General features: G+C 43.2%; 1 protein-coding gene and 1 long non-coding RNA gene across 3 annotated transcripts in view; one reads left to right on the plus strand and one right to left on the minus strand.

Annotated features, from left to right (window-relative positions):
- Positions 1–18757, plus strand: part of LOC309338224 (utrophin-like) — a gene marked incomplete at its 3' end in the record, with an annotated part of 204287 nt that overhangs the window by 177519 nt on the left and 8011 nt on the right. For both annotated transcript variants that reach the window (XM_081855250.1, XM_081855252.1), the window contains 6 exons: positions 564–602; positions 922–987; positions 3994–4059; positions 12390–12548; positions 13690–13933; positions 15375–15483. In XM_081855250.1, coding sequence (XP_081711376.1) covers positions 564–602; positions 922–987; positions 3994–4059; positions 12390–12548; positions 13690–13933; positions 15375–15483 — 683 coding nt within the window. The remainder of the gene's footprint in view (positions 1–563; positions 603–921; positions 988–3993; positions 4060–12389; positions 12549–13689; positions 13934–15374; positions 15484–18757) is intronic.
- LOC309338303 lies at positions 13952–17933 on the minus strand. The gene is made up of 3 exons (XR_014154855.1): positions 17851–17933; positions 16595–17385; positions 13952–15034 (listed from the first exon to the last, which is right to left on the minus strand). It is a non-coding gene; the product is annotated as an uncharacterized lncRNA (long non-coding RNA).

Genomic DNA, 18757 nt, shown 5'->3' on the forward strand with positions numbered 1-18757 from the left:
CTTTCAACATCATAGTCCTGCCTCTCATCATCATCATCAATGTTTTTCATAATTCCATATCGTGATTTTTTCCTCCACATTTTGACTCTGGTTCTGTGATCCTCATTCATGTCAGAAACCTCAGGACCTGAGGTTTTAAGTGAGTTCCACTTCTGGCCATGGGATAGTGAAGTTAAGTTGGTTTGGGGCTATTTGCTGTACAAACCAATAACACACTCAACACAGTTTACAAAAGAATAAAACAGTAACACCAGTAAAAACAATTATCGACAAGTATTTTAAACATTCAAATACAAATCAAAATCAACAATACGCTAAAAGCGGATTAAAACACGGGAAAGCATTCTGCACATCTGGGTAGGCTTGTCTGAATGTCTTGAGCAGGTTGTGCTAAAGTCTCTGTTGTGGTTCACTTTTTAATGTCTCAGTCATAGCTAAACCAAAGTATTTGGGAGGGCCAATGGATAAACAGATCATGCTTTTTACCTGCTTGAATTGCATTAACTTTTGCTGTCCTCTGTTTTTCTTCCCTTTCTCTGTCTGTGTGTGTTTTTTTCTTGCAGTCCTATTACACTCATCAGTATGTGGCCAGAGCAATATGAGTGAGTACTTGCTATACTTGCACCTGAAGAGGTGCTGGGTTAAATCCACTAAGAATTCCTTATGCACGTTCTATGAGAATTAATGAGGCTTCTTCCTGTGCACAACCATGCTCTTCTGCATCTCTCATTCATTCCTGTTGGATAGGCACTGGAGAAATTCAGACTGTAACCAAGTAAATGAATGTTGTGCAGTTAGTAATATATTTGCATGAACTCCCCAGCTAATGAATACTCGTATGAACAACATTATGTTTGCCTAAACTTTTTTTTTTTTACAAGTTGGTCTTCATTTATTTTCCTTTACTCTTTGGTTTGACAGTCCCTCCCAGTCTCCCCAACTATTTCATGACGACACACACTCCAGGATAGAGCAGTATGCCAATAGGTAAGCACAGGGAAAAGTACGTTTTATTTACATTGCAGAACATGATGTGGACAAAATAGAATATGCTTTTAAAAGTCTGTTGTACAAACCTGTACATAAAATTGTATAGGAAATCACTGAAAGTTAAATTAAGGTGATAAAGTTTAATATTTAATTAAATTGGCACATCTGGAGAGCTGCTATAGGATGCTATTGGGCCCCCTGGAGAGAGATGCTATAGGAGGACTTCCGGGTTAGCGCGATCGGCTAATGGCGGATTCCCTCCGAGCTCCGGAGGGAATCGGCTTTGCTGCAGACGGGTCTTACCGCAACGGCGAAGCGGGGACCCTTAGAAACCGCAGGCACGGAAGCCTGCGGACTTGGTGACTCGGTGGGCACCTTAAGCGCCCCCCCGACCCACGAAGAGCCTTTTTAAAGGCTACGGAGAGGGTACGGAGAGTGGCGTGGTGCTGTGAGTAGACCGCTACTGCAGTGAAGCGAAGCCGCGAGCCATGGCCGGAGAGCGCTGACTTTTTTCCCTGAAATTTGGACTTGAAGCAACCCGTGAGTAAAAGGGAATTTGGACTTTAAAAATTTTCACCTTTGAATTCGGTACGACCGGGGGATGTGCTAAAGGGAAGTCCGCACCCCCTCTATCTACAAAAAGATTTAAAGCAAAGATAGGAGAACTAAGGTGGAGAGATCTCTTTTTTGGTATGAGTTAAAAGACATTAATTCCACGAATTTGACAGAAGAAGATTTGTGCTGGAGAGTAAGAGTCGAATTTTGGAAGCTTTTGTTTAACCCCCCCCCCCTAGACCCGGGAGCGCCCTGTGTGTGAGCTGGAGGAAAAGGAACAAGGAGTTGGACAGCTGTCAAAAGAGCTGTCAAACGGGCAGTTAAAGTTAAAAATTTTATTGTTTAACATCTCTCCGGACTAAATTTGTTACATTTGAATTAAAGTGTTTGGGAACAAAAAAAAAAAGTTATAAACAACAAAGTATCTGACTGTTGGACTATTAAGTAACCAGAATCCCCCTAGGGGAAACTTTGAAACATTGCAATGGCTACAGATGGAAAATTACAGGCAGAGATAGAAAGAATGTTCTTTCTCGTGGGAATACTGCAGGAGCAGAGCACGGCTATGAACAAACAACTTATGACCTTGATCTCTAAAACAAGCAACTCTGCTCAATGCACAAAGGATTTGACTGAAACAGAAGCTGCAGCTGAACAAGAAGAGACATTTTTGGAACTAGGGGAGAGGGAAGAAGGAGCTAAGAAAGTACAGGAGAGTACCAACTTTAAGCCTACATTGTTAGAATATAAAGAAGAAGACTCTGGGATTACCAACTTGCGAAAGATGCGAAAGAGGAAAGAGGAAGCCCCTGGAACTCTTGGAATATTGGAACTTAAAAGATATAAAAAATATGATTGGGGCTTCCTCTTTGTACATGGGAAATCAGTTGACTTTTTGCAGCAGTTGTTACCAAGTTTCTTGGATGGGAGAAATTTTGATGAGACTGTGTTTGAGCTCCTTCGAGACCCGAGGATCAACAAAATTTGTCACCAACAAAACCGGCAGAGAGAGACTGACAGAGATTTGAAGGCCTCTGATGTGAGGAATCCAGGCTAGGAACTGTTTTGTAGACATTTAGTTGGGAAGGGACAGAAACCGGGGTAGGGAGGGGGGGGGAAGCAGAATTTTAAAATCCTTATGATTTCTACATTTGTTTATTATGACCTACATTTAATATATGAAAGGGAATTCGTGGAAGGGAACTTGGGTCAACCTTAGAAAAGAATTTAATATTCATATGAAAATTGGATAAGTAAAATTTGGCCAAGTAATAAGAACCAACTGTAGAAATAATAATAATATGTTAAGGATGAGAGATAAGAATTTGCTGAGTTAATTGTTGGAATGGGGATGTATGAAGGGAGGGTGGGGGGAAGTCAGGGAGGGGGGTTAAGAAAGTTATGAAATTATATATGTTTTGTTTTTGATTATTTTTGGGTGTAAAATGTGAAAACCTAATAAAAATTATTATTAAAAAAAAAGAGAGATGCTATAGGATGGCCAATATTGTAGACTGGCTATAGAATTTTTTAAGCACTTCTTTTACTTGAATGGTTCCATGAAGTGGCACACAAAAAACAATAGTAAAACAGATTAAAACATTTAAAATAAGAAAAACTGAGAACTCCAACAGAAATATTATGAATCACAGATTCATTACTCAATTGATCCCAAGTACCACATGAAAGAAAACTGTTTTCACTTGACTTCTTAAAACTAATAAAGAAGGCAAGATTTGTTAAGGTTGAGTTCCATATCTTTGGTGCCACAAATGAGAAGGCCCTGTTCTTCATCACCAGCATCTGCATCTGTGATGCAGGAAGCAAACAGAACAGGGTCTCCATATGTTGCAAGTTTTCCAATAGGTTCCATGCAGGTGGTAGTGCTCCAGTCTTCGCTTCAATTTGTCCATTTTCAATATAATTCTATATGTTTTTCACAAATATATTTAACACCCTCCAATAGGGCTTATTTTCATGTTGCCTTGATTCAGTGAAATACACATAGTACAATGGCTTTGTCATTGATTTCAAAAGCATCCTCCTACAGCCTGGCCTAAATGATATGAGTAAGACAAATTGTTTGTAGATTTCACTTAGAAGGTCAGCCGAACATGGCTTGCGATTTAGCTATCTCCTCCTCGATCCACTGAAAGGCACAAACGTTTTGATAGAAAAGATAGGATGAAAGAAGATGAATCTTGATGAAGAAGCAACAAAAATTGAAGTAGTGATCTAATAGCAGTTTATACAGAAAGGATGACATGATGGGGTATAGATTTTAAGCATGAAAACATTCAGTGCAATCAATTACGAATTGGTGTGTCATCCTCACATTCAGTTCCATTGATTGTCTAACACTATAACTAACATACCTAAAGCAGGCTCAAAGCAGAATGAAGTGTGGTCTTATTTGGTTTTTTTGCCTGAGTTCTTGTTCTCTTTTAGACTGGCCCAGATGGAACGGACCAATGGTTCTCTGTTCACAGATGGTAGCTCCACCACAGGAAGTGTGTAAGTAAATTAAACAAGTATAATTGCTAAAAAAGGTCAACTCCTTTGCTTATAATTCTTCACCAATTACAGTGGAATTTAGTTTCCAGCAAGTAACAATTAGAACTTCTCCGTGATCTGCGTTAATGTCACACTGCCATAATAGTATAAACTGGTAGTATGTAAGCTGGTAGCATAAACTTGCAGTGTTCAATAAGCCAAAGAGAGTAATTTAGTACAGAGGAGAGGTTTATTTTTGTGTGTGAGGCAGCATGTATTTCCTCACAAAAATATACTGTAGTTTACAAGAAAGGTTCCTACCAACAGTTCTCATAGCTAATTTTTGAGCAAAACCCATTTTTGTTTTATATTTTCTTCCAGTCTGCATACTTAGGGGGTGCAGGGGGAGACAAAAGGAAGAAGCTGTTTGGAGAAGTTCTACCAATGAGCTACTTTGTTAGCTATGGCCCAATGTTTGCTGTATTTCACTCTAGGATAAAGATTCCAGTATGTCATTGTGGTCTGCTTGTACATTACTAGTCAGATTGTCCGGAGCTTTGGGCTGGGCTGTCACCAATATGCTGATGACACTCAGCTCTATCTGCTGATGGGTGGCCACACCGACTCAATCCCGGACACACTGACCAGATGCTTGTAAGCTGTGGCTGGATGGTTTCGTGGGAGCCGATTGAAACTAAATCCTTCGAAGACAGAGGTCCTCTGGCTGGGTCGGGATGGTATGGAGATGAGGGACCAACTCCCTTCTCTTGCGGGAGCCCAGTTAGTGCTAGTGCCTTCTGTTAAGAGTTTGGATGTAATCCCTGATGCCTCCCTTTCCATGGAGGCGCAGGTTACAGCAACAGCCAAGGCGATATTTTTCCATCTTTGCCGCATTACCTTTCCCGCCCCGATCTGGCCACAGTGATCCATGTGACGGTCACCTCTAGGCTTGACTACTGTAATTTGCTCTACGCTGGGCTGCCCTTGAAACTTTCCCAGAAACTCCAGCGGGTGCAGAATGCTGCAGTGAGACTCCTCAAGGGGTCCCTGCCATGGGAGCATATTCACCCAGTGCTTTACCAGTTGCACTGGCTCCCGGTGGAGTACAGGGTTAGGTTCAAGGTGCTGGTTTTGACCTTTAAAGCCTTTTGTGGATTAGGGCCCTCTTATTTACAGGCCCGCCTCTCCTGGTATGCCCCGCAGAGGACCTCAAGGTCCATGAATAACCATAGTTTAGAGGTCCCGGACCCTAAGGAAGTCAGACTATCCTCCACCAGAGACAGAGCCTTTTCAGTGACTGCTCCAACCTGGTGGAATGCTCTGTCCCATGAGACTAGGGCCCTTCAGGATTTAACCTCCTTCTGCCGGGCCTGTAAGGCAGAGCTATTCTGCCTGGCCTTTAATTTGAATTCATCCTAATCTTTTATTTCCCTTCTCTTCTCTCCCCCTCCCCTTTTATGAAGATTACCCGCTCTGAGACCCCCACAGCTAATTCTCCCCTGGCCCCCTCGCTGGCCCAAGTAGGACTAATTCAGCCAGCTAGCCCTGGTGACTATCTAATGTTTATTGGATGGATTTCCCCCAAATTGATTTTTGAACTTTAAATTTTATTGTTATTCATGCTTTTATAGAATTTTATGCTGCTTTTATGTTATATTACAATTAAGTGTTTTAAATTTGTTGTTAGCCACCCTGAGCCCGGTTCTGAACCAGAAAGGGCAGTGTGTGTGTGTGTGTGTGTGTGTAGATGAGGGCACATGGTGACATAATACAGATTTTCATTGGCACTTGTAAATGAGATTACTCATTTACAGATGCATCTTTTAAGAAGTGGCAGTGAAAAATAGCTTCCATTGCATTTTACATCGCCCCTCTCTGGTCTCAGTATTAAGCAAAACGCTCTAGTTTGCAATGACCTTCCTCCACAATGGAAGACTGGCTGGTTGCCTTAAGTGAACTTAAAGTTTTGGGGCAAGTAATAACTATTTGTGTGAGCCACGCTAATTTTGATCTATAGTTGCTCTCTCCCTTTCTTCTGTGGAGCTGGATTTCCAGTATCATTATGACTCAGTGTCAGAGGGTTTTCTGCTGGCTTCTTGTCGTTTCTTCTAGCATGGGTTGTCAGTATGGAAGAATTCAACTGGGGTCACTGTGCAACTGATAGATCTGTCTTAAACTGTGGGCAGGTGAGCTGTTCAGGCTGGCACAATACTCCGCCTTTCAATCCAATCAGTTAGAAAAGCAGATTGGGGGGGGGGAGCGGCATCTGTAACAAGGCTATCTCTCTTCCATAAATAGATGGTGCTTCTTTGTCAGGTGTTACTTCAGTGAAGTACAGTGTTATCAGTTGCAGAGCATACTGCTTATAATAGACAAATCAATACGCCCACTCTTTGTCCTCTGCAAAACATCTGAGATTGAAACAGTAGAAAGTGGGGGGTAGATGCACTCTGGACTATGGGACTTATTGTGGTGCGCGGTGGCATAGCTTACTTATCTCAATCCTTTCCCTCCCATTGAGGCTGGTGTCAGAATAATTAAGGGCTTGACCTAAGTTCATATTTGAACACTTCGTACTTTAGAGATTTGCAGTGACTCTGAAGTCATGGAATATTTTTCTGCATGTGTGATCAGGTCCCAGCTTGAAAAACAATCTTGGTTTTTTAAATAAAAAAAAGAAGTAAAATAAAAAAGTATGTTTTGACGGCCACTTTATATTTGAAATTGAAATTTGAACTCTGCTATGGTGTAATGAAAGGGTGGCGCTGTGGGTTAAACCACTGAGCCTAGGACTTGCTGATCAGAAGGTCGGTGGTTCGAATCCCCGCGACTGGGTGAGCTCCCGTTGCTCGGTCCCTGCTCCTGCCAACCTAGCAGTTCGAAAGCACGTCAAAGTGCAAGTAGATAAATAGGTACCGCTCCAGCGGGAAGGTAAACAGTGTTTCCGTGCGCTGCTCTGGTTCGCCAGAAGCGGCTTAGTCATGCTGGCCACATGACCTGGAAGCTGTGCGCCAGCTCCCTCGGCTAATAAATAATAATAATAATAATAATAATAATAATAATAATTTTTTATTTATACCCTGCCCTCCCCAGCCAAGGCCGGGCTCAAAGCGGCTTACAAACAATAATAAAAACAAGAAGAAAGATTACAACTTAAAAACAAAAATAAAATACAACATTAAAATAATGGAACATTAAAATATTAAAATGTAGCCTCGTCACAGGAGGAGAAGGAAAAGAAAAGAAAAGAAAAAGAGAGAGAGAGAGAGAGAGAGAGAGGGAGGGAATCAAATTGGCTCCAAGCCAAAGGCCAGGCGGAACAACTCTGTCTTACAGGCCCTGCAGAAAGAAATCAGATCCTGCAGTTAGCCAATCTAACTTCCTTAGGGCCTGGAACTACTAGGGTGTTGCTATTTATGGACCTTGAGGCTCTCCGTGGGGCATACCGGGAGAGGCGGTCCCATAGGTACGAGGGTCCTAGGCCGTGAAGGGCTTTAAAGGTCAAAAGCAGCACCTTAAATCTGACCCTGTACTCCACCGGGAGCCAGTGCAGCTTGAAAAGCACTGGGTGAATATGCTCCCATGGCAGAGACCCCGTGAGGAGCCTCGCTGCAGCATTCTGTACCCGCTGGAGTTTCTGGGACAGCTTCAAGGGCAGCCCCGCATAGAGCGAATTACAGTAGTCAAGCCTGGAGATGACCGTCGCATGGATCACTGTGGCCAAGTCAGGGTGGGAAAGGTAAGGGACCAACTGCTTGATGCGGCGAAGGTGGAAAAATGTCGCCTTGGCTGTTGCTGTAACCTGCGCCTCCATGGAAAGGGAGGCGTCAAGGATTACACCCAAACTCTTAACGGAAGGCAATGGCACTAATTGGGCCCCCGCAAGAGAAGGGAGTTGGTCCCTCATCCCCATGCCATCCCGACCTAGCCATAGGACCTCTGTCTTCGAAGGATTTAGTTTCAATCGGCTCCCACGAAACCATCCAGCCAGAGCTTCCAAGCATCTGGTCAGTGTGTTCAGGGTCGAGTCGGTGTGGCCATCCATCAGCAGATAGAGCTGAGTGTCATCAGCATATTGGTAACAGCCCAGCCCAAAGCTCCGGATAATCTGGGCAAGGGGGCGCATAAAGATGTTAAAAAGCATTGGGGAGAGAATTGCGCCCTGCGGCACTCCACATACCAAGGAGTGGCGCGACGACATTTCCCTCCCTAGTGCCACCCTCTGTCCCCGACCAGAGATAAAAGAGCACAACCAGTTACGGGCTAAGCCCTGTATCCCCACGTCTGCGAGGCGGTGGTCCAGAAGATCATGATCGACCATGTCAAAGGCTGCTGACAAATCTAAAAGGATCAGCAGTCCTGACCTGCCTCGATCCAGTTGTCTACGGAGATCATCTGTTAGGGCAACCAGAGCCGTCTCCGTCCCAAAACCAGGACGGAAACCAGACTGAAATGGATCTAATGCCGATGTTTCCTCCAGAAACCTACCAAGCTGTTCAGCAACTGCTCTCTCAATTACCTTACCCAGGTATGGAAGATTTGAAACTGGGCGGTAATTGGATAGGTCTAAGGGATCTAATGAAGTTTTTTTTAAGAGTGGACACACCACTGCTTCCTTCAGTTCCCCTGGGAATGTCCCCATGTCAAGGGACAAATTGATAATTTCAACCAGGGGGGTCCGCACAACATCTGGACACTCCCTAATCAGCCAAGACGGGCACGGATCGAGGAGGCAGGTGGTGGGCCTACCAACTTGGAGGAATCTATCCACATCAGTAGGGAGTATCCGATCGAAATGGTCCAACACTGGACCTGAAGTCAGTCGAGGGGCCTCCAGTTCAGTCACTGTATCTAAATTGGCAGGGAGGTCACGGCGGAGCAACAGGACTTTCTCCGCAAAAAAACTCGCGAATGCCTCACAGCTGTGGGTCGAATTTGTGCTTAAATTTGGTTGTCCTCCTAAGGACGTTATTGACCTAATTATTCTAAAAAGTTGTGCCGGGCGAGAGCTAGCGGATGCAATGGAAGCTGCAAAGTAAGATTTCTTAGCAGCTTTCATAGCCGACTCATAGGCTTTCATAAGCGTCCTATAAGATGTTCTTGAGGCTCCGTCACGAGTCCGTCGCCATACTCGCTCTAGCCGTCTGAGATCCCGCTTCATTTTCCGGAGCTCCTCAGTAAACCAAGGGGCCCGGTTTCGACGGGGTCGCAGAGGGCGCTTAGGCGCGATCTCATCAATGGCTGCCAAGAGCCGGTTATTCCAGTCCTCAACAAGGTCATCTAATGAGTCGCCAGGAGGAGCAGGGTTCCGCAATAAAGCGAGATGAGCGCCACAACCCCAGAGTCGGTCACGACTGGACCTAATGGTCAGGGTCCTTTATATTGTAATGAAGATAATGATTTCTGATATCAGCTTAAAAACAAAAAAATTAAAATAACCATTAAGGCCCAATCCTATGTATTCCCCTGAATTTCCTATTAGCATATTGTGATAGCATTGAGGTGCCTCCAACTCCTCATGTTTTTGAACATGACTGCTCAAAAGCAATAGTTGTACTCTATAATTTAAAGAGATTTAGAATATATTTATTTTTAGCAAACATGATGACTGTAATCAGATTCTTCAATTTTGTTCAAAATTATTTTCCTTCACTTCTGATTCACCTGGCAGCTGAGCATTACATATTTCAAGAGGAATAATTCTTATTCTGCATAACTTTAGAGTGCTGTAAAAGCCGAAAATTACATTGAAGCTTCCACAGCAGTGAAATTTCAGCTGAGGACAATCGCAGTATCGCAGTTAGATTTGTGTAAGCTAACTAAAGGAAGATAACAGCAAAGCTGCATCTTTTGAACTAACATGGAAACCTCTGAATTAAAAGGAAATGAATAATGGATATAGCTCACATTTTAATAAAATCGCACAATAAATTAGTTCTTGCAGAATAACCTTTTAATGTAATGTAGCTATGTACATTTATTTTCCATTGAAAATGAGCTTTTTTACAAAAAAAAAAACAAACCTCAAAAATACATTGTGATATAGGATATTTTCCATGCACCACCTTTTAGTTAACAGCAATGTAGAATTTGTCTGCAAAACATAATGGGATAATATATCCTGGGGCTTCCATTAAGGCATCTACATACAAAAAATATTAAAATAAGTTTGTTAATACCCACACCTGCTGGCTTGCCACTGGCCCATTGTGGGAAAGTTTCCCCAACCTCCACATAAGAAAGTGGCTTGGTGAGGGACAATATTTTTGACTCAATGACCCACAGGTGGGTGAGGCCTGATGTCCCAATGATGAGGGGCCTCTTTGAAGGTGTGCACTCAGCTTGCCTTCAGAGAGGCTGGCTCCAGGATCACAAAGGGGCTTGTATTGCATCCCTTCCTCCTAAGTTTCTTCCTCCATTTTAGCAGCACAGGCAGCCCCTCGTTTACGCGGGGATACGTTCCAAGGCACCGCATGCCTTGGTGAAATCACATATAATTGAAACCCATTGAAAAAGCCTGCAAACACCCTGCTCTGCTCCTATTCTGCCCTTTTAGTGACATCTTTATGACACTTTGATGTGTGTATACACAGTCATGCACATATTGAACATGTGTAGTTTCAATATAAAGCACTTTGTGATACCGGAGCAAGGCACAGTCCTGCCGCCCATCAGGTGCTGGGTAGACAGAGGGTGCCATTCTCCAGCAAAGGACCCACACTTTAATCTCTCATGTTTTCCTTTGAAGCTACTCCCATACCATCCTCATACCTGACATAAGAATGACTTCAGGTGTGCGAGAGGTGATTGCAGTATGCCAGGAATGGTCTGGTGAATCAAAGTTGGTCTGGGAGTCCATCACCCATTTTATTTCAAGGTTACCTTTCCAGCTGTCACAAAATTTGCTTGATTTCTTACAAATACATTGTAAAGTGAGGTTGGTAGCTTCTAAATTTCAGTTTTTTCTCTCTCATTCCAATCTCTATAACTAGCAATCTGTTACTCACTTACTTAAGTCATCTGGAGCTATCTGATCCATAGGAAGCTTTATGAAAATGCATACTGTCATCTAGACCTTGTGGTTTGATCTGTGTGGAGAAAGCATCTCATGTGCACATTATCTTGGTGTGTGCAGCAGAGTTTTGCACTTGATAACCTCTCGGCCCTTCCAACTATTTTTGGCATGTCCGATTTAAAATATTATCTTACCTGCAGTAGTCTACCACCTGGAATTCTTTTTCCTCTTCTCTTCATCAGCCTGTTTTTTTTTGAAAGTGCAATCTAAAAATGTCTGCTCTCTCCGGTTTTATACAGGGAACATATTTTTCCTGGTTTTGCTCATTATCTAACTTTTCAAGAGTTATAATGAAAGTTGTTATGCAGAATGCAACACATTTAGCTGGGAAAACAGATGTCCAAAGCACAAAATGTTGGGAGAGCTGTTGCTGGTTTTCAAAAGATGCATCTGCTTCTGTTTCTCTTGCAAATAAATACATTCCTTATTCAGGGTCAGAACAACTCCAGATTCTTGCTAAATAATAATGGAATCCCAACCTTTTGGAAACTCTGATATGTACACAGTGCAATGAGGTCATGCATACATATAGCTTTTGGTTGTCATCCTGTGCGTACATGTCCTGCTAAAATATGAGTTTGGTGTACGTGTAAGGGCCAGTTCACACTTTGCTCTGGCATGGTAATCTCCTCATCTCGCAGTGGGACAAGGAAGTAGGCTTTGAGTTCATTTGTGCCATTTCACCTTGAGAATATACTTGTATCTGTCTGCTGAAAAAGGGGTGGATTATTCAAATCTGTGAGGTGCCCACCTATCCCGCATGACCTCCTAGATGTGACAGTGTGTATGTATGTGAACAGTGCTATTTTTCTGAAGAAAGAAGTGCCTAAACTCACCAGGAACACCTTCCTTGTTCTCTTGTAATGGCAATGGTGCCCACCTGAGAGGTGCCGGAACTGCGTTCCAGCTGAAACTGAGTTCCAGCTGTGTGTGAACCTCTACATCACTTTAACCCTCCCTGCTTTGTTGGGTATATGGGTGTGAACTAGACCTAACTGTGCATAAGAACATAGCCTTAGAAAAGAGAGGACAATCCTTATAATTGTTTCAAGCAGCATTTAATAAGACAGAGTTTGTCTTCCTTTAAGCCAATCCATCACAGCAGTTTTGCATCTTACAAGCAAAACTTACAAGATTTGCAGCAATCCCATAAGATATGGAATTTGTAAATGCACCATGGCTTCACTCTTGATGCTTTCTGTAAAGAATTTATAGCAATTCTTATTTATGCCTTAGTCATGTAAAATATATTTATGCTAGGTTTCTTTTTCCCTAGGGAAGACGAGCATGCCCTTATCCAGCAGTACTGCCAGACTCTGGGAGGGGAGTCACCAGTGAGTCAGCCCCAGAGCCCAGCACAGATCTTGAAATCGGTGGAGAAGGAAGAACGAGGAGAGCTTGAGCGCATCATTGCTGACCTTGAGGAGGAACAAAGGTACTGTGATCTTGGTTGTGAAAAGGGCACTAGCACTAGAGATTACTTAAAAAAAAAAAATTACAAGTACATGCACCATCTGCCCATGAAACAGGAGGAACAGAGGAACCGAATCATCCTCCAATAATTTAATGGTGGGAATTGCCTTTTTCCTTTATTTGCCACTACTATCCCCTCTCTTCTTCTACTCTCTTTCCTTATTCACCCCATAAATCAACTCTCCAATATAAATCATTGTTCAACCCAGTCCTGATGCCTGGAACCCTCCACTGGTTAGCTTGGGCCTCCCCTTTCCTCGTTTAAATTCAAGGCAGTTATTTAATCATTCTATTTTCTTCTTTAAACTTGATTTGAAGTGAGCCAAAGCCATACTGTTCCTCTTAAGAATGCAGTTCATAACTCAGTGGTAGACTGCATGTTTTGCATGCCAAAGGGTTCAGTCCCTGGCTTCCCCAAAAACTGGATGTTGAGTCACACCACACATGTTCACCACTTGGTTTAAGCATCAAGAGGTGACTTGTATGGCATCAACCCAGATAGAATTTTCTTCATCATCCATACAAAAAGAGTGCTTTGCAGTGAAAGCAGCTAAGGCATTTGCAGCGTGGCATCTGGTGTAGACTAATCAGGTGGCGAGAAATCAAGAGCGGAGGTGGGTTTGACAGTGAAGACTTAGCCTTCCCCAACCTGGTGCCTTCCAGATGTTTTGGAAACCAGGTTGAGAAAGCCTGCTTTAAACTGTACTTCCACATCTGGCCAAAAAAAAACATTCAGTGTATCTAGTGCAGTGTTTCCCAACCTTGGGCCTCCAGCTGTTTTTGAACTACAACTCCCATCATCCCTGACTAGCAAGACCAGTGGCAAGGGATGATGGGAAATGTAGTCCAAAAACAGCTGGAGGCCCAAGGTTGGGAAACACTGATCTAGTGACACCCATTAGTCTATTGATGTGTTTCCAATGTGCCATGCCTAAGCATATGTTACAGTCTATTGTAACTTGGCAGCTGCTACATAAGTTCCATAACTGTAGAATAATGATGGCAGACATGTTCTTTTAAGGGAAGATGTTTCCAGTGCATTTGTTCTGTGTCTAGGCTGCCATGAAATCTGCTGGTTATTATTCTTTTAAAACTGGGTTTAGGATGCTGCAAATCGAATATGAGCAACTAAAGGAACAGCATCTTCGGAGAGGAATTAGTGCACCTAGCTCACCGCCAGACTCGGCTGTTTCACCACAGCACACATCTGAAGACGCTGAGCTCATTGCAGAGGCCAAACTTTTAAGGCAACACAAAGGCCGACTGGAGGCCAGAATGCAGATTTTGGAAGATCACAACAAGCAGCTGGAATCTCAACTTCACCGACTACGGCAGTTGCTTGAGCAGGTACAGTGGTCAGATATGCTCTGCCTTGGCAACAAAGGTTATTTAGGGACACTGTGTCCTTCCAAACTAGATTCCTTCTGAATTCAATTTATTCCATTACACTTTCATGTAAATTTCAGGCATGCTGTGACATACAAGGCTAAGTGTCTGTCTACAGCTTCAAAATGCCCCTCTTTTCAAGTTTTTATAAGACATATGCTGAAATTAAAGCCATGTTGTTCACAAATGCCTAGCTACAAATGTTTCCAAATGCTATTCCCATAGCCACAGCCAGGAAAATGGAAAGACACATTTGAAGGGGAATATTTTAAGGTTTTTAATGCTGAAATGACTGTACTTAAAAGCCAGTGTTGCATAGTTATAGAGGCACCTGGAAATTACAAACCTTCTAAAATCATTCTTAAAAATAGTGCCACTTGTTTTGATGGTTTTCACAACAGATTATTCAAATTATTTAGCTTATACACTCAACCAAGCTTTCATTCCACTTTTCCTTAGCTTGTTTGAGAAGTTCTGGAAATTTTCAGTGTTTGTGTGTGTGTAGAGAGAGAGAGAATGAATTTAAAATCTAGCTCAATTATATTTCTCTTAATTTGACAGCTTCAGAGATTTCTTCTTAAAAGACAGAAATATGATTATGTAATGTTGTTATTAGTTTGAAAATGGGTTATGCGTTGACAGCTAGTTTGTTACCTTGTGGCGTGAGCTGTTGTTTGTTTGTTCTTCCAATATATCATTTGCCCACTAGCCGCTCACTCTTCTTTAAAGTCGGCTTTATTATAGTGATATGTTGGTTGAATCGTGTTGATTAGAGTAATAACCTGTCAAGGTGGATGCATTATCTCAAAGCTTGTGGGAAGGAAAACTTATTGAGCCCGGTGAATACAGTGTAGTAGCGTAGAACACTGGAGTGTGTCGTTAAGAAGAAAATGATGCACGTCTTTACACTGGAACTTGCAGGTTGCCATTGGGAGGTGTGCTGGCTATTTTTATTTTAGTAAACCCAAAGGATTGGTGCTCCTTGTGAAATGCTGTCATTTTTGTCCGAAAGATTGATTACAATGTCACACTTGGAGGTGAAGCAGAGCTGGCATGTGGCACCTTGACAAAAGACATGTTAATTAAAAAGAAGGGGAAATAATGAAATAATTCAGCCCATTTATTCAGGCTTCTTTAGTTTCTTCCAGATACACCAAAGACCTATTTAAGTAATCTGTGTGGCGATTCTAAAGCAAATCGAAGCAATACTTTAGTTCCACAGATTCCTTACCAAACTCTGTAACCCATGCTTTTATTCATTTAATCTTATTAAATTTGTATCAGCATCATCTCCAACCTGGATATCAAAACCTTACCAATCGATTATATCATATGATATAAAGTATGCTTTGCTATTCTGAAGTGGACTTCTGGACTCAAATTATTTTAAAATCTAATTTAGCCTGAAACAGATTCCAGAGTTAATGGAGGCTCTACCTGCACTTCACCTCAGCATTCGGGCCTCAGCTATTCACCTGATGAGGAGGCCACTTCACAGTTTAATCAGACAGGTAAGTCGCCTGGTCACTGCAGTGGCAGAGATCTATTTGTCATGATTTGGTTTCCAGATACTTTATAGTATTAAATCAAAGAGCTGACGCCTTGCAAAATGCAAGACATGAGGGTTGAAGTATGTTTTTCTAGCTCTTTGCTTATACGATTTCAACTCTGTCCACTATAATAGTTTTACGTACATATTTATCCAGAACTAAAGCATTAACAGAGAGAGCATGCACACAGACTTCCTTAGCTGCCTTGACTACTTCCTTCTAGAATTGGAAAATTGGAATATAAATTCCCTATTAATAAATATTTAAAAAAACTGCTTATTATGGAAATTTGGCACTTCTCTAAAGCAGGTATTGGATTTGTTCTGAAGGACGTAATTAATATATGTAGTCTTTCATCATCTTTCCTGCTTGTATCAAGGCAGCAGAACTTTTAGCTGAAAGATTCATAACACTTTAAATGAACCAGTGTATGGAAATTTAATTATTCATTTATCAGTGTTAGCCTGCCACATGGCTGCATAGAACCCCTCAGGACAGCTTAACAAAGTTTAATACAAAACAATAAAATGCACCTCATAAAACAAGTAGGTGAAATGATCTAAAACCAGCAATAAAGTGGCCACATTTGTATGTAACAATAAGCCAAGAACCTTGGCTTAATAAACCGTACTGTGCACATACTGGTGCAAGGGGCCTGATCACTCCTCCCTCTGTACCAGCAGGCCTTCAACCAGTTTGTTGTTATTTAGAAATGGCTTGTTGGGAGGAACAAAGCACAAAGCCTGTCCCCTTTCTGATGTTGTTTAATCACTTACACAGAAAGAGAATGAAAGGAGTGATCAGGCTGGATGCACCAGCACACAACTGTTAACAGCTTATTACATGCAAACATGGCCAATACATTGTTGCTCAATTTTCAGCAACAGCCAAATCGCTTAATAATAAAACTCAGCCCAGATGCTTGTCAAAGTAAAACAATGTTGTACATTATTACTGGAAAAGTTTGGTTCTGTTGTAGTGGGAATCACTACAAAATACATTTAGGTCTTTCATTCTTTCTTTGATCTTTCTATTCTATACACAATATTGGTATTTAAAAAGTATATGGTACCTTTGAGGTGATATAGTTTAATTCTGGTTCCTCTCTTCACAGTGGTGGAGCTTCATGCTCCGGCACCAGGGGTGGACAGCAGGCGAGGGCATGGCTGGTGTGCGTCCCAGGGGCTGGGTGCGCTGCCCAAAGGGGCGGGGCGCACGTTCTGGGGGCAAGGCGCGCTGCCTGCAGGGGGCAGCCGCGATGGAACATCACCAGAATCACGCTGCCTGGGAAGGTGTGCTCCCCCCAGCCCCTTCTTCCTCCGCCAGTGCCTCTCCATCCTGGTTTTGGGATCAAGGGAAATTAACTTGCAACTCTGAGCCACTGCAGAGGCCAAATTGAGGGAGAGAGTGTGCTCCTCTTCAGCCCAGAAGCCATTATGGGGGCTTGTGCTAGACACAGAAGAATAAGGTGCAGGTACCATTCTCTTCAGAAAGGCAAGTTCCTAGGCCCAGTTATCTGTAGCGTTCTACCAAAACTTTCACCTGTGGTTTTTTCCTGGCCATTCACCACCAATTAATGGGAACAATAAAATTTGAAAATTATCAAAATGAAAGGAAATGTTGTTGAAATTCTCACAAATTGGGTAGCAGGGTTTTTGATGCAGTTACCTTGTTTCTGAGGCAGTTAAAGGGGTGGTTGTGAATGTCCTTTCTTCTCATTCTACAAATTGCCTGCAGCCTCCCCAGCTTCCCATGTTTCACTTAAAGCACAGGTGAAGACAACATGAGGTAATTTCCCATGGGGCTTTTTCAGAACAAGAAGTGTTCGCTGCCAGGGAAATTATCCAGAGTGCTGGATAAATGCTTACCGTATTTTTCGCCCTATAGGACGCACCGTCCCATAAGGCGCACCTAGTTTTTTGGGGGGGAAATAAAGGGAAAAAAATTATTTCTCCCCCAGGCGCGGGGCTGGGGCAGGGGAGGCCCGCCCGAGCTTCCCCCGACCCCAGCCCCCAAACAGGCAGCTCTCTGCAAGCCGTGGAAGCCCAGGGCTGGCTCCCGCCGCTTGCGGAGAGGTCCGCGAAGCCTGGACGCGCTGAGCTCAGCGCGCGCAGGCTTCGGCATGCAAGCAACTCTCCGCAAGCAGCGGGAGCGCTCCGCTGCTTGCGGAGAGGTCCGCGAAGCCTGGAGAGCGAGAGGGGTCTGTGCGCACTGACCCCCCTCGCTCTCCAGGCTTCAGCGAAAGCCTGCATTCGCCCCATAGGACGCACACACATTTCCCCTTCATTTTTTGAGGGGAAAAAGTGCGTCCTATAGGGCGAAAAATACGGTACTTGGAATTAAACCCACCACTACCCTTAGCCACCCACCTTGCAAAAATAAGGCTAGCTCAAAAGCCACAAAAATTCCCCAAAAATGGAAACCTGTTTGGCAGGGTAAGCAAATATTAGATAAAAAGGAGAACAGGTTTAGGAACAGTATTAATCAACTAGATCCTAGCACTCTCTGCTGCCAGCAATATCCCTTATTGGCATGAGGAAAATACACATCCTCAGATGTTTGTCCACGCCAGTTTGGGAAGAGGCATTAGTGTACAAGAGGAGCTCATCCTGACCTCTACTCCTCTCCCTCAACCATGGGAAGTCTGCACTGGGAGAGTGTCATGGTCCAGGTTACAGGCAGTCGGAGTTCCGGCTTGGTAGGTCTGGACTGGGGTAGAGGTCGGGAAGCAGGAATCAGCAGTTCAGGGTCAGCAGTCCAGGGGTCAGGAAGCCAAGAGTCCATGAATCAGGAAACCAGGAGTCAGGAAGCCGAAGCACAGCTAGGTGGGTGGCGTGTTGCTGTTGGAAAGGGCAGGAGGGAAATGCTGGTCTTATATTTCACCAGGTGCTACGAGTCTTCCCTTTCAGGCCAAACTCAGGAAGGCCCCAGTCCTGGGAGGCCCTACCAGTCACAGGGCCTGGCTCCTGCATGCACTCCTGACAGAGAGGCCCTCTCCTACCTTCCACATAGCAATACTTAGTGACCTTTTGGGCACTGAGGCTGCCTAAATGACTTTGGAATATACTGCCACCGAGCACCCTTTTTAGTGCTTAATAATATAAACCTTAATAGCAATTTTTTACATCTAGTTGCTTCTGCGCAATTCAACCTGGTTTATCTCATGCACAGTGGCTAAGCTTTATAATGCAGAAATGAGTTCAGCTATAAATGTATAATTTGGTATCTATGCCTC

This window comes from Podarcis erhardii (genome assembly GCF_964252035.2).
Source record: "Podarcis erhardii genome assembly, chromosome: 3".
NCBI lineage: Eukaryota > Metazoa > Chordata > Lepidosauria > Squamata > Lacertidae > Podarcis > Podarcis erhardii.